Source organism: Phialemonium atrogriseum (genome assembly GCF_030411735.1).
Source record: "Phialemonium atrogriseum strain 8032-3 unplaced genomic scaffold QBC33scaffold_14, whole genome shotgun sequence".
Lineage (NCBI taxonomy): Eukaryota > Fungi > Ascomycota > Sordariomycetes > Cephalothecales > Cephalothecaceae > Phialemonium > Phialemonium atrogriseum.
In genome coordinates, this window is record NW_026848151.1 from 71,093 (window position 1) to 85,270 (window position 14,178).

Genomic DNA, 14,178 nt, shown 5'->3' on the forward strand with positions numbered 1-14,178 from the left:
GGGATGTGTGTGACGTGTGCGCCACATTCTACCAGCATCCAACGAATCGCAATTATTATTAGAATCTCTCGCATTCAAACGACTGACTCCCTCGAGGCTCAAATTCCTCGAGACACTATTTGAGGTGCAGCAAGTGTTGCTCAACTATCTCGTGCGCCAACTCCCTAAACATTCAACCTGCTGTAGAAAAGTTACAGTGACTGCGCCATGCTTTACTTTATACTAATAAATAGCTCCTACCTCCTCCCTATATATCGACATTCTCGCCCCCTTCTCTCTTCATGGGCAGTATTTCCTAGTGGTATCAAAGTTGTTCATTACTGCAGATAATCGATATTCGATATTCGAAAATGGCCCTCGTATTAGAGCATATCTCCCTGCGGTGGTTGTGGCTTTTGGTGTGTGAAGAATGCATTTGGGACCCTCGGCGGCATCTGTGGCGATATCGGGAACCGTTCTTCTCTCGAGCGGCCGCCGGTTAGCCTCCGCATTCGCGACCTCGTGCTGTGCGCTAGAGGCCTGATCATGTTCTCCAAGAAGAAGGATCCTTCACCGCCTCCGGCGTGTGGCCGCTCGTCGTCACCGTCCGAAAAAACGTCCTCGGTGTACTCATCGTCGGTCATGGAGTCGCCTGCCTGCGGATTATACGATGCCGGCGCACTCGGAGAGGTGATGGATCGCGCATGCAGGCCAGGCCGAGGGCTAGGCTGTGCCGGGCCAATATTGTTGAAAGCAGCCGGGTTCATCGTGTTTGCGCTACCTTCTCGAGACATCATGGTAGGCCGATGATCCACGAACCCATTCTGGAATGACGTGTTATTCGACGCCTGGTGCAGGATCGGCAGGATCTGTTCGTCGTATAGCTGGGCGCCGGACTCGAAAGCGTCTGGCGTGAACTCTGTTATCGTCCTCGAGGATCGCCCATCACTCGGCGGGCTGTTGGGAAGGTCGTCGAAGAAGTCGTCAAGGCTGTCCAGCATGGAAACAAGGTCGCCGCCCATATGCCCTTCACCTCCTCGCATGTCGTCGGACATCATCGTGTCCGCCCTCTCTGGAGCTGGGAAGTAACCGTAGGGGAACCCGTCGGCATGGAACTCGACTTCCTGCGAAGGGGTCGCCTCGTTGACGACGCCCTCGCCTCCCTGACACATGTAGAAGGCAGCATGAATGTTAGCCCTCGTCGACTCGGTCTTTTTGGCCGGTACGGGTATCGCCCAGCCGGATTGCTCGGGGATTCCGAATAAGCTTTGCGTCCGTTCATACTCCTTCCGTATTGCTTTGGAGGTGAACCGAGTCATGCTCATGCGGAGGTGGTGCTTGTCCATCGAGGACCCCGACATGGCCATGATATTGTCCAGTACCTCCAGTGCTTCCATGCAGAACTCGGTTTGCAGCAGCCGGAGAAGGGGCGAGATGAGGTCGGAGCCATGGCCGGCTATCTCGGGCTTCTTCATGTCCACCTCGGGTATGATGACGCAGAGGATGCGCATCGTCTTGACCTTGACCCAGGCCGTGTTGTTGGTGAGAAACCCCATGAGCATTGTGATCATCTGGAAGTCCAACTGTGGAAGGAAGTATTCCCTCAGCGCGCCGAACAATTGGGAGATGAATTCGTCGCCAGATTGATATTTCAAGCCAATGTAGGCATCCAGCACCGAGGCAATGCTGGTGTACCCCTGGGCGTCCGCGACAGCCAGGAGGTTATCGGCAGTCTGGACAACTTCGGCTCCCAAAACCTCACCATCCATTGCGTGAAGGAAGCGAGGAAAATTGGCCAAGACGGTGTAGAATATCCGGCTGTCGTCACCGGTAAGGCTGTCGTTGGGAAGCCGTACGAGCTTGTTCATGGTGCTCAGTGTTGGTCCAAGGCACGTCGAGGACCTGAGTCCCTTGTACAACAGTGGTTGTAAGCCATCAAAGGGACCGTCCCACTTGGAAGGCTTGCCGTCGAAGAGCAGCTTCCGGACAATCGGAGAGCGGAAGTCTAGTTTGCTCAAGAACTCTTGCAGCATCTCAACGGCTTCTTGGAATTCCCGCTCGTTTATAGACTCCAGACAGGCACACGTAGTCCAAAACAGCTGTGGGAATGTCACAAGCTTCTCGGCATCGAGCTTCGAGATCAGCGTCTTCAACGTTGTCAGAATCTCCATGGAGAAGGTCTGAATCTCGGCATCCTCGTCGGCAATGGTGTTTGAGAGTCTGACGAGCATGTCCCCAAGCATGTACTGGTCAAGGGACGTCAGGATGCATCTGAACATCTGGAACGAGCGACACGCGAGGTGTCTGACCGGACAAGAGGTTGCCCAGGTCAACGACAGCCGGGCCCACTGTTCCTTGATACCGGGAAACGCGACTTCGAAGGTCCTGACCACCTCTCCAGCGAGATGTTCCATGCTGGGGGGCACTTTGTTATCTGGTTCGTCCACCTTGCCATTGTTATCTTCGTATCCCCAGACGACAGAGCGATCGTGTCGTCGTATCGAGTCGATGAGATCCTCGATTGCTGTCTTGATAGCAGTCGGCGTGTCGTCGTCCAGTTGTGATATGACAAGCTCGTGGATCAAGTGGACGAGCATTTCGCGAGCTTGCTCTTGGACAAGGGTTGTGTAGTGATCCCACAGGATGGTCACCACTTGGAGTAGGACAGGCACGTTGTCCGGAACGAGACTCACTGGCGCAACCATAAGATCGACCAGCAAGACAAGACAGAGTTGGCCCAGGGAGAATCCTGCTTGTTTCGTGCCCACGGGAAGCACGTCCGACAAGTCTGCGCAATAAGGGAACGAGGCGACATCTGGAGGGGGCGGCACCGCTTCCCGCTTCTCGTTGGGGACCATGGCCTTAGGGGTGATCTGCAGGAGCAGGAACTCGACAACCTTGTTCCCAGGGGTGCTATTGGTGCTTGCAAGGAAGACAACAATCTGCTTCGCATATTCAACAAAGTTTTGTTCCCTCCTCTCCAGGCAGAGAGACATGATGAAATCCAGGACAAGGCGCACGTTGCCGGGATGAGGACCCGTTGCTAGAGCTTGCCAGAGCGCTTGTACTTCGTTGTGCAGGGCCGAGCTGGATTTGATGGTGATCTCGAGCAGGTTTGCCAGGAGGACATACGACTGAGCAGTTGGCCCGCCGTTGGGATCGACTTTCAGCTCTATCGACTGGATCCAGGGAAGGATCACGGCAACAACGTTCCTCTGCGCGGCATCCTCGAGGTCCTTGAAGCACAGAGTGAACTCGGAGAAGATATGGAATGCGAGATCGCTGTGCTGCTTTGCGAGCCGCTTAGAGATCTCGAACTGGGCCAGCTTATAGACGGCCTTTGTCTTGTCCGATATGCTGATGTCGAAGTCCTGGATTTTGGATATGCGCCCCTGCTGCTGTCGCTCCTCAAGCGCCCTCAGCATATGGGCCGATTTGGACCGGATCTCGCTCTGGTCATTTCCCAGAGTGAAAAGACAAAGCCCAAGGAGCTTCCAGAACGGGGATGGATAGTCGGTGTGTTCAAGCAAGACCTCGGTGACCACGGTGAAGTAGCTTTCGAGGACCTTCGGCACGTCGGCTACATAGCATCTCGCGATGCAATGATCCAAAAGATACGGGTACTCCCGGTTGTGGACGATCATATTCCTGAGGGCTCTCCTTCCGATGACGTTTACGCGGTCGCTTCCGGAATTGAAGATGGCCTCGATCCAGGTCAGCATCCTACGCACATCAAACTGGAGAGCGACGCCGCTCTCGGTCGTGACGCTGATAGGGCCGCCACAAAGGGCCGCCATGGCACTCAGGGCTGCCGTCCGGAGGTTTCTCTTCTCGATCTCCATGGCAGCGGTCAGGGTCCCGCGTTCTCCAAAGGTCTGTTGGTCGATCACCGACTGTCTCATACTGTCCTCCCTCGCCCGGATTTGCCCCTGGTTCGGCGAGTATCCGCACCAGTCTTCCATCAATGCAAACGAAGACTTTCGCGACTCAAACGTCATCCAACGCGAGGGATCTTCGGTCCGATTGATGCCTTCGAACAGCTCTTCCATCAGGCCACAGTAGTGGCGCCTGAGTTTCTGGAATTCCCAGTCCATCTGCACTTCGCCGTCCATGAGGAAGAGTTTGAGGTCCTTCGCGTACGAGACAAGGTTCCCGAGGATCCAATCATCCTGGTATACTTCGGGCTCCTTCAGGAAATGGCACGTCAGTTTGTACACGTGCGTGATCTCGGTTCGCAGCAAGTCCATCTTGCGGTTCCGCCGAGGGCTGCTGTTAGTCCTCTGGTGAATCCGCGCCCTGGCCTCGTCGTTGCAGCGGGAGACGTGCCCTTGCAGCTCTTCAAGAAGGGTGCGGTAGATGTGGATATTAATGGAGCCCATGGCGACCACGACGGCATCCCTGACCGATGCGGAAGAGACGGAAAGAAGTGGGTTTAGGTATTTGAAGAGTGTCCGGGCCGACACGATCTTGTCGGTGGAGGAAGCCGACTTTGAACCCTTGCGTAGATGCTGGCCATCCTTTGCGCCATTGGCCTGTAGGCTACCAGGATCAGCCAACGTCGTGCAGGCAAACACAAGGTACAGCTTCCACTGCTCAACAAGAACCTCGGGCTGCGTCGTCGGCGTTCTACCTGCCAGGCGGGCGCTTCCAGGATCGGACCCATAGTACAGGCCTCGTGTCGGCTCGGAGATGATGGTGATCGCCTTGTACATCTGGAGGATTCTGTTGCAAATCAGGTCGCGGCCAATGGTTAATGTGAAGGGACATTTGTCGAAGGCGATCCGGACAAAGTTGGGGAAGATCTTGAACCAGAGAGTCGTATCGTACGAGACATCACTGGTGCAGAGCTCGACCAAGGCCCCTTGGTTATTGCTGTTCTGCATGCCTCTCTGCAGCCTGCTGCGTTCGGCCAAGGATAGATGCTCGTCCCTGAAGTTCATTGCCTGCATCGAGTCGTTTTCGAGCACGTCAATGAGCCTCGTTGCGTCCTTTGCCCGCCCGCTCGACTTGCTGAGGACCGCGTCGAACTCGGTGATAAGTCGCAACACGGTAATCGCATAGTACCGTACTCTTCGAGACTGGGAGCAGAGAAAGAACAGCCCGTGGGCTTCGACCTGGTCCACCTCTGCCCAGATGCTCGACAAGTCGAGCTTGATGCCGCGCTTATCCGCCGCGCTTCCTTCGCCTGGCTCCGTCGCCGCGTCTTTCGTTTTTTGTCTGATCTCCTCGATCCATATGTGCAGAAGCTCGACATAGAGCCTCAATGTGTTTTCTATGTGCCCAGGCCCGAGCATGCCCCCGTCAGACATGGTGGAGTACCTGTCGTCGAAGTTGAAGATGAAGCGCGCAAAACCCATGGTGACCTGCTGTGCGTGAGACTGGCGTGCAATGGCTTTTAGTGACTGTGCCGAGGACTCGGCTATGTTATACTGGACGTGGGCTGTCCCGGTGCAGAGAAGGTTGATCAGCGTATTGAAGGGTACATCCAAGGACAGGCAGCGTGGTAAGGCTTGCACGGCGACATGGAGCAGCTCGTAGAAGGCTTGCTTCTGGTCGTACGGGCTGGAGTGGTCATCTCGCCTGGAAAAGTTGAAGGTCTCGGTGATTGGCGTCTTAGGGCCGGGGCTGTTGAACTTCTCGTCCAGGGCCGCTTGGCCACCAAAGGTATTATCGCATATAATGGTGATCTTGCCAAGAATCTCGCAGAATCTTGTGTAGTATTCTCGCACAGCGTCCGTCAGAGCCGAGACGAGGACAGGTCGGGAAAGCTGCCCTCCTTCGGTGGAGACAACCGCGGGATTTGCCAGTGCGGGATTGCGTGGCGAGCTAATGGCGGGAGACGTGGGAACCCTATCTGGGGATGTAGAAGGTGCATAGAACTGGGGAAAGGGCGGCCTGCCTTGGTCGCCCTTTTCCAGATCAGACATGACAGCCAAGAATGCTCGGATACCCACGACCATCCTGTCGGGGTCCAGGTGTTCGATCTTCAGTTCCCTGTTGGAGCCGAACTGGTCGGCGTTGACTAATGGGAAGATGATCGATCTGAAGCAGTACTCGGGATGCTTGAAACCAACGATCCTGACGATCTGGATGATGGGGTCGGTGACAGCCGTGTCCGTGGCACTGAAAGTACGTTTCGCGCTGGGGATGACGTACTTCATCACCTCGTCCAGCTTTCGCACGACTCCGGTCATTGTATCATTTGTGCGGTAGATGTATGTCCAAAGAAGCCTCGAAATGACTTGCAGGCAAAGGGGCCTGGTATATCGGTCCTTGAGCCTCGGTTGGAGGGGGTAGATCAACTGCAGCCACTGCGAGGCAAACGTCTCGGGAGGCGAGACGCAGAGCATCGTTGACGTCAACGGGAACGTGTAGGACCAGTGACGAGGCTTGACAAACATCTGCGCCAGGCGGGGGCCGATGGTCCCCAGAACTTCGCTCCACTTCGGATGCGAGAAATGGCTGTTGTTGGCACTAGCAGCAATGGGAAGCAGAAGCATCTCCAAGACTTGGCAGAATGCCGATTTGACCTTTTGGCCGTGTGATCGGCTGAAGAGCTTGCCGAGCGACGCCATGAAGTCGCAAGAGTGGTCCCAGGACGCATCAGGGGATGTCTTGACGCGGAGGTGCTTCATGCCGCCCAAGACCAGCTCCATCTTCCCCTCCGTATCCCGAGATGCATAGGTCGGGCTCTTCACGGTCAGGTCTTGCAGCGACCTATCCAGGTCCATAATGAACCGTTCAGCCACGCTGGAGAAGTTTATCTCGCTCATCACACCGAGAAGCTGGGCGAACAGGTTCCAGTTGGCGAGCTTCAACGGAGAGATCAGCAGCTGGTCGGTCTCCGCAATCTTTAGCTGTCCGAAGATGATCCCCTCCAGTTTATCCTCCATCTCCGGCGTTATCGAAGACAGAGTACTCTGGCTGATCACCTCCAGCAGAACCCGGCACAGTATATATATCGAGACGGTGGAGCGGCGTTCCGCCTGCGCGACATATTCCTGCTTCGAAGCGAGCGAGGTCTGGCCATTCTGGGACCCGGCCTCGGCCGGAACACCTGCCCCAACCGCCTGGACGGGTTCGGTATTTCTTCTCTGGAGGGGGCCGCCGGGGAGATTGGTCCTCGACTGCTGGAGCTGGCTCCGCGCCTCGCTCGCGGCGTCACTCTTGCTCTTTCTCCAGAGCATCATCGAGTCGATCAGCGGCTTGGGCTTCTGCTTCGCGATGTGGCCCAGTGCAACGATGAGCTGATCGAAGGCGGGATCAACTCCAGGCCCGCAGATCTGGTCGATCTGCGGTTCGGGTTCAAATGGAGCCGCCACGCAGTCATTGAGCTTCTCCTCTGCTTGCGCAATGAAGGAAGTGAATAGCACATGGAGGGCGTATTCCCACACCGTCTTCTGGTCGTCCTTGTGATGTCGAGAGGAATGGGAATGGTGATGCGCATGGTCGCGTCTCAACTTCCCGCTGTGCATGTGCTCCAGTTTCTTCTGCATTATCATGGAGCCATTGCTGTCAGTGGCTGTTGCCGACGAGGACCTCTCAGGGACGTGGGGCCCGGATGCCGCAGTGGTGCCGGAGAGGGCAGTAGGTGGCCGAGATCCAAGCGCGCCGTCTCCTTCCATGCGTGAGAAAGCAAGTATATCGGGCCTGTCGGGCGCAAGACCTGCGCCAGCCGCAGCAATCATCTGAGGGCTGAGTGGGCTCGAGGATGAGCTCGCAAGGCTTCCATTCCTCGAATGTTGGATTCCTATGCCGTGAACGATAGACGTCTGTCGGTGATGGCCGTACGCCGCGGCCTTGGGGTCCACGACCCTTTCAATGACTCCTCCAATAGGCGGCCTTGCGGTCGCCGTTGGGATGCGGGAGTGCACAGAGGAGGCGGGCTGGGCAACGGAGGGACTTCCGCCCGGGTCTATGCCCTGCAACTTCTCGATCGACGACTCGCGGGAATGGGCAACAGATCTCGAGACGGTCGGGTCGAAGACGGCGGGCCTGAGGGTATTCTCCCACTCTTCATCCTCCTCGTCGAGCCGCGATACGCCTCGTGGAGAAAATTTCAGTGGATCCTGGACATGGTGGTCTGGCAGCGTCTGGGACGGAGCTATCGCGGCGACAGGCAGGTCAGCATGATGATCCAACACGGAGCTGGATAGATAGCCTTCCCCATCCGGTGCTCAAGATAGCGAGACAAGGAAACGCTTGAAGTTATTAAATATGCCCTTGCGGCGACGGAGAGAGTAGATACAGAGACACAGTGACATCCATATTATTGGGTCTGGGTAGGTAGACAAGGTTCGAGCAGGGGCAGCGAGCAGGACTCACCCATTTTCCTGATTGCCCAAGTCCCATATTCTAATCTACGGCATACGATATTCGGTTATCGATGAGATCCAGAGAATCAGGAACCACAACGAGGAGATCGCGGAGGCCGGATACCGAGACGAGGTTGAAGATGGGGGTCGCGGAAGGCTGGAAGCACCGCAGCAGCAGTCAAGTCGGGCTCCCAAGGGGGTCCATTTTTGTGTCACAGAGCGCTTCTGCAAGGGCACCTGCACAATCTGACCAATCACAAATGAGGGCCGCCCCGAACTGTGCACCCATACGGACGGAGGTACGGGGCGGGGTCCGTTTCGTGCTGCCCACAAAAGGGGCGGAACGTCTTATTATAAAACTGTCCGTCAAAGAGGCAAAACGTGTCTCGCGAACGGGATCTTCACCGCCAGCACACGAGATTTGAGGCACTGCATACATAGGCATGTCTTTCTGGGAGCCCCGACAGACGAGAGATAGGTACCTAACTCGCCATGTTTCATAGGAAGCAGGCACGTGGTTGAAAAAAAAGTAGGTGCTGTATCCGCCTCCAGTAGCGAGTCATTGAACTTTCTCAAACGGTTGCCAGAATAGGCTTAGTTCGACTAGAGAAAATTGGAGCGTTTGGGGACGTTTAGAGACAGCCGGAGGAGGGCGGCGGTATGAGAGGGATATATAGACAATGAGAGACGACAAACAACACCGATACTGCGTACCTATTGAGCCCTCAAGTGGGCTCCGAAATTTGCCGTAGGACGAGAATGAGAGGCAGGAGACTAGGTAGGTAGATATGAAGTGGCGAACACAAACTACCCCCACCCGCTCAGCTCCGCATATGCTGGTCCCGACTTGACCCTTCAACATCTCCGTTTCCCCGCGGTTCAACAATGTTCCTCGGTGTTAGTTCGCATACTAACGATTCTCCAAGACCACCCGACCGGATCGTGTGGAGGCCGAGCCGCCCCTCCAAGTCATGGCGTCTCCAACAGTAGTCCGGCATCAGCTAACCTGCACAGTAGGAATCAGAGAGCGCATGACAATGCACGTCGGCTCTCACAGCAAGCCCCGAGCAGCTTAACCTAGGTACTGTACATACGTACTGCTCTATACCTACGGGCATCTACATAGGTATTGTTCACATGCAAGCTGGAGGTAGTAATTGGGGAGTCCAAAATTGTCTAGCCCCCGCCCAGGACAGCATGACCCTGCGTCCAAACCCCCAAGAAGAACAATACTTAGCAAGAATAATGAAAATCATAACCGAGTAGGTAAAAAAAGGCATACAGCAGTTCAAGTGCCGTTCCTCCTCGTAGCTTCCAGCTTGTGTGATTGTGGGTCTCACTTCGGCCACCTGTCCCGGCAATTTCCCTAAGCGTTGGCAAATGGAGAAACCCCGGAGATCGGGGACCCTGTGGCCCCGCCGGCTTGTGGTATCTCTCCAACTGGCGACAAGTTCGCGGCCTTGTCAAAATTCTGCCTCCTTCCCACCTTTCGCTCTTCTTTCCCACCCCCCTTTTTCCTTGTCACAACACCTGGGTGGTCGTGTCGTGAATTTCGCCTAGTCGGGCCTTTCGTTTTCTCTCCCCAACAGGCGTGCGGCCCGTATCAGATTGTTTCCTTCTCGCGAATCAATCTGCCCTCTCGGCATCGTCTGATTCTACCAGCTCCCCTTTACCGAGGCGCCCACCCGGCTGTTGATCCCCCCGCTCCGGTTTCCCTCCGTCTTGTCCGCATCGCTTCACCGGCGCTGTACCACAGCTACATATATTTCTTCTGCCTCGTTTAGCTGGCTGATGAGCACGTGGGGCCCGAAATCGCTCTAAGGAAAACAGCGAATCCCAATCCGCCAACATGGCCGAACTAGACACCTTGGACATTATTGTCCTGGGGATTATCCTTCTGGGTACCGTCGCTTACTTCACCAAGGGCAAGCTATGGGGCGTGACAAAAGATCCCTATGCGACTTCCTTCGCCAATGCCGGCGGAGCCAAGGCCGGCAAGACAAGGAACATCATCGAGAAGATGGACGAAAGCGGAAAGAACTGCATCATCCTCTACGGATCCCAGACCGGCACAGCCGAGGACTACGCATCAAGGCTCGCAAAGGAAGGCAAGAGTCGTTTCGGACTCGAGACAATGGTTGCCGACCTCGAGGACTACGACTATGAGAACCTCGATGCCATCCCCAAGGACAAAATTGTCATGTTCGTCCTCGCCACCTATGGCGAAGGCGAGCCGACGGACAATGCGGTTGACTTCTATGAGTTCATCACGGGCGAAGGCGTGTCATTCTCCCAGGACAATGATCCCGCCTTGGAGAACCTCAACTACGTCGCTTTCGGTCTTGGCAACAACACATACGAGCACTATAATTCCATGGTTCGCAACGTCAACGCAGCATTGCAGAAGCTTGGCGCCAACCGGATCGGCGAGGCCGGCGAGGGTGACGATGGAGCAGGGACAATGGAAGAAGACTTCCTAGCCTGGAAAGACCCCATGTGGGCCGCTCTCGCCGAGAAGATGGGCCTGGAGGAGCGTGAGGCTGTCTACGAACCCATCTTCAGCATCGTCGAGCGCGAGGAGCTCAGCAAGGAATCGGAGGAGGTCTACCTGGGAGAACCCAACAAGATGCATCTCGAGGCTGCTGCCAAGGGCCCCTTCAACGCTCACAATCCCTACATTGCGCCCATCGCCGAATCACGGGAACTGTTCTCCGTCAAGGACCGGAACTGCCTTCACATGGAGATTGACATCAGCGCCTCGAATCTGACATACCAGACTGGTGACCACATCGCCGTCTGGCCCACCAACCCTGGTGAAGAGGTGGACCGTTTCCTTGACGTTCTCGGCCTCACCAGCAAACGAGACCACGTGGTGAGCGTCAAGGCTCTGGAGCCGACCGCCAAGGTGCCATTCCCCACGCCCACCACGTACGATGCAGTTGTCCGCTACCACATGGAAATCTGTGCCCCCGTGTCCCGTCAATTCCTGGCTACCCTGGCTGCCTTCGCACCTGATGAAGGGACCAAGACTGAGATGGCCAAGCTCGGTGGTGACAAGGACTACTTCCAGGAGAAGATCAGCTCCCATCATCTCAACATCGCCAGGGTATTAAGCATCGTCGGCAAAGGGAAGAAGTGGACCAACATCCCCTTCTCCGCTCTGATCGAGGGTGTTACCAAGCTACAGCCGCGTTACTATTCAATCTCTTCCTCGTCTCTGGTCCAGCCCAAGAAGATCTCCATCACAGCCGTGGTGGAGTCGCAGATGATCGTCGGCCGGGAAGACCCGTTCCGCGGGGTCGCTACCAACTATCTTCTGGCCCTCAAGGAGAAGCAGAACGGGGACCCGAACCCGACGCCGTTTGGACTGAGCTATGAGATCACGGGACCAAGGAATAAGTACGACGGCATCCATGTCCCCGTACACGTACGCCACTCCAACTTCAAGCTGCCGTCGGACCCGTCTAAGCCTGTCATCATGGTCGGTCCGGGCACCGGTGTTGCGCCATTCCGCGCATTCATCCAGGAACGAGCAAAGATGGCCGAGAATGGCGAAGATGTTGGCAAGACTATCTTGTTCTTCGGATGCCGGAAACGTACCGAAGACTTCCTATACAATAAGGAATGGGATGTAAGTTACTTCCGTGTACCGAGGACGTCTTCATTCTCGCGCTGACGCTCTCTCAGGAATACAAAAAGGCTCTGGGAGACAAGTTCGAGATTGTACTGGCCTTCTCGAGGGACGGGCCGAAGAAGGTCTACGTCCAGCACCGGCTCAAGGAGTACGAGAAGGAGGTCAACGAGCTGCTAGAGAAGAAGGCGTACTTCTACGTCTGCGGTGATGCCGCAAACATGGCTCGTGAGGTCAACTCGGTTCTGGCCCAAATTATCGCTGGCCAACGCAACATTCCCGAGGCGAAGGCAGAGGAGATCGTCAAGAGCATGAGATCTTCCAACCAATACCAGGTACGTCCAGCCCCGCCACGCCACGCCACGGTTTGGCCCTTGAGTCCCTCCCCCCAATCCCTATCCTCCATATCCCATCCCCACCCCCAACCAGAGTTTCTGAAGCTGCTGCTGGTGGGGCACGCGGGTGGAATTGGTCCAAACTACTTTCCCCCTTTATACCAAACAAACGCTGACTTTAATCTACAGGAGGATGTTTGGTCTTAGAGTTAATAATAGCCCTCTTCCAATGAACTGGCCGCAGATATTTCAGGCGTGGGTGTGCATTGAAATGGGAATAGAGGAGTCGGAGCACTTCTTACGTTCTCTTGTATGGGTTCAGGCTCTGCGTCCGTCTCTGCTTCTATAATGGGTCTCCTCGAACATAGCTATCTTATATAGTCGGCTATGCTGCTTACGAAATAGACAATTTGATGTTGGTGCTTGTTTTTTCTCAACAGCTCTTGGCCTGTATATGTACTGTATGTACATTGGACGAAACTCGTGGCCAGGGACAACATTTTTGCGTTTACACTTATGTCCGACGGGAGTGTAGTTCACCAAGTGTCTCACTAACTCTGGGGTGAGCCCGCAGATAAGACTCCTGTCTAGGTACCTATCCGTATCCGACAGCGGATATTCAACTCCTCTCTTACCCAAAGCAACATCGAGCAGGCTCCCTGGCCATTGGCGCTTGAGATGGCTGATCCAAGGATGGGACATTGCAAATCTTGGAGCCAAAATGGGTTGTCCTTGCGTCCTGGACCCGGGGTCGGAACATCGCATCGAAGGCGACAAGAGAGGAGGATACAGTCCAAGGATCTGGGAGCCAAGGCAAACCCAGACATGGAGGACGATACACTCTCCGGATGGAGCCATCGATCAATACCCAGCAGTTCACCACTGCAATTGCGGCGGGCAGTCCAAATTGTGCCTATTTGCAAGTGCTCCATCTTCAGCTCTCAGGTCTAGAAGTTTGAGCGAGATTAATGGGTCTGCAGCTTTCGAGGTTGCCCACAGTCATCTCTGTCAACATATTTGCCTCTTCATCCTCGCCAAGTCGATGGATGGTGTTCTGAACCAGACCTAGTCCTGGGCCAGTGCCCTGGAGATCTGAGAAAGAGGGCTGGATGGCTGTGCATATCTTGTCCCTTGTCCAATTCACGCGTCTAGCGTCATCGGGGAACTCTTCTCCATCCTCGGGTGCGTTGTTGCGGCCATTATATCCCAGGAGGTTGTGATGTGGTCCTTGGAGAGATGATACCCCCAACCAGGACCAAGCGTCCATACGGAAGGAGTGGTGTTGGATCAAGACCGATTCAAGGCCCCGTCTCCATGCCATTTTGACTTTTTCGAGTCGAGGTTCTCGAGCTTGTTGTAAGGGTCGTGTGAGTATTCTAGATAGCAGGGCGGCCGATACGTGCTGACAGAGAGGACTGGTCTTCTGCTGCAGGAGGCCTGGCTGTCTGTTAGTCCGAGCAAGCCATCATTAGGGGCCATGACTCTACCTAGGGATGTACAGGTTCTCTGTTCCACGTCAGGTTGGATGCAGCTTCGGGACAGCTTGCCTAGTAGAGGCATGGCTGGAACCGAGCTCTTCAAGTCTCCATGCTTGTCGGCTGAAAGACTAGGGCCAGATTCATAAGAACGTCCTTGGTTGTGGTTGAGCAGTTGCTGTGAAGGCGGCCATTGTCTCCGACTAGCTGCCTGCGGAGGACGAAAGAAAAGAAGACCTGGTACCTACCCAGCTGTACGGCAATCGGGAAGGATGGTGCTGTTCTCGGATTCAACTTGGATATCGAGGTCGGCCCAGAGATGCCGAATGTTAAACTGTGCTGTCTCGTGGCTTCCCTTGGCCAAGTTCTAATACAGTGGCCACGCTTCAAAACCCTCAACCCACGGCATGGACCTTCTTCTTCTATTTTCTTCGGGCTACCCA

The 14,178-nt window shown here is 55.3% G+C and overlaps 2 protein-coding genes across 2 annotated transcripts; one reads left to right on the top strand and one right to left on the bottom strand.

Annotated features, from left to right (window-relative positions):
• Window positions 1-272: 272 nt before the first annotated feature.
• Window positions 273-8,390, bottom strand: QBC33DRAFT_83395 (cell morphogenesis N-terminal-domain-containing protein). The gene is made up of 2 exons (XM_060433123.1): window positions 8,305-8,390; window positions 273-8,083 (listed from the first exon to the last, which is right to left on the bottom strand). The coding sequence occupies exons 1-2, from the start codon at window positions 8,306-8,308 to the stop codon at window positions 363-365; spliced, it is 7,725 nt and encodes a 2,574-aa protein (XP_060282895.1). The 5' UTR covers window positions 8,309-8,390; the 3' UTR covers window positions 273-362.
• Window positions 8,391-9,670: 1,280 nt separating this feature from the next.
• Window positions 9,671-12,782, top strand: QBC33DRAFT_539814 (putative nadph-cytochrome p450 reductase). The gene is made up of 3 exons (XM_060428012.1): window positions 9,671-11,925; window positions 11,982-12,260; window positions 12,450-12,782. Exons 1-3 carry the CDS (start codon window positions 10,144-10,146, stop codon window positions 12,465-12,467), a joined length of 2,079 nt encoding a protein of 692 aa, XP_060282896.1. The 5' UTR covers window positions 9,671-10,143; the 3' UTR covers window positions 12,468-12,782.
• The last annotated feature ends 1,396 nt before the right edge of the window (window positions 12,783-14,178 follow it).

Excerpts from the sequence above, each read along its gene's own strand:
- QBC33DRAFT_539814 (XM_060428012.1), top strand. The coding sequence starts at position 10,144 with ATGGCCGAACTAGACACCTTGGACATTATTGTCCTGGGGATTATCCTT. Across the intron at positions 11,926-11,981 it reads TATACAATAAGGAATGGGAT|GAATACAAAAAGGCTCTGGG; the intron begins GTAAGTTACTTC and ends ACGCTCTCTCAG.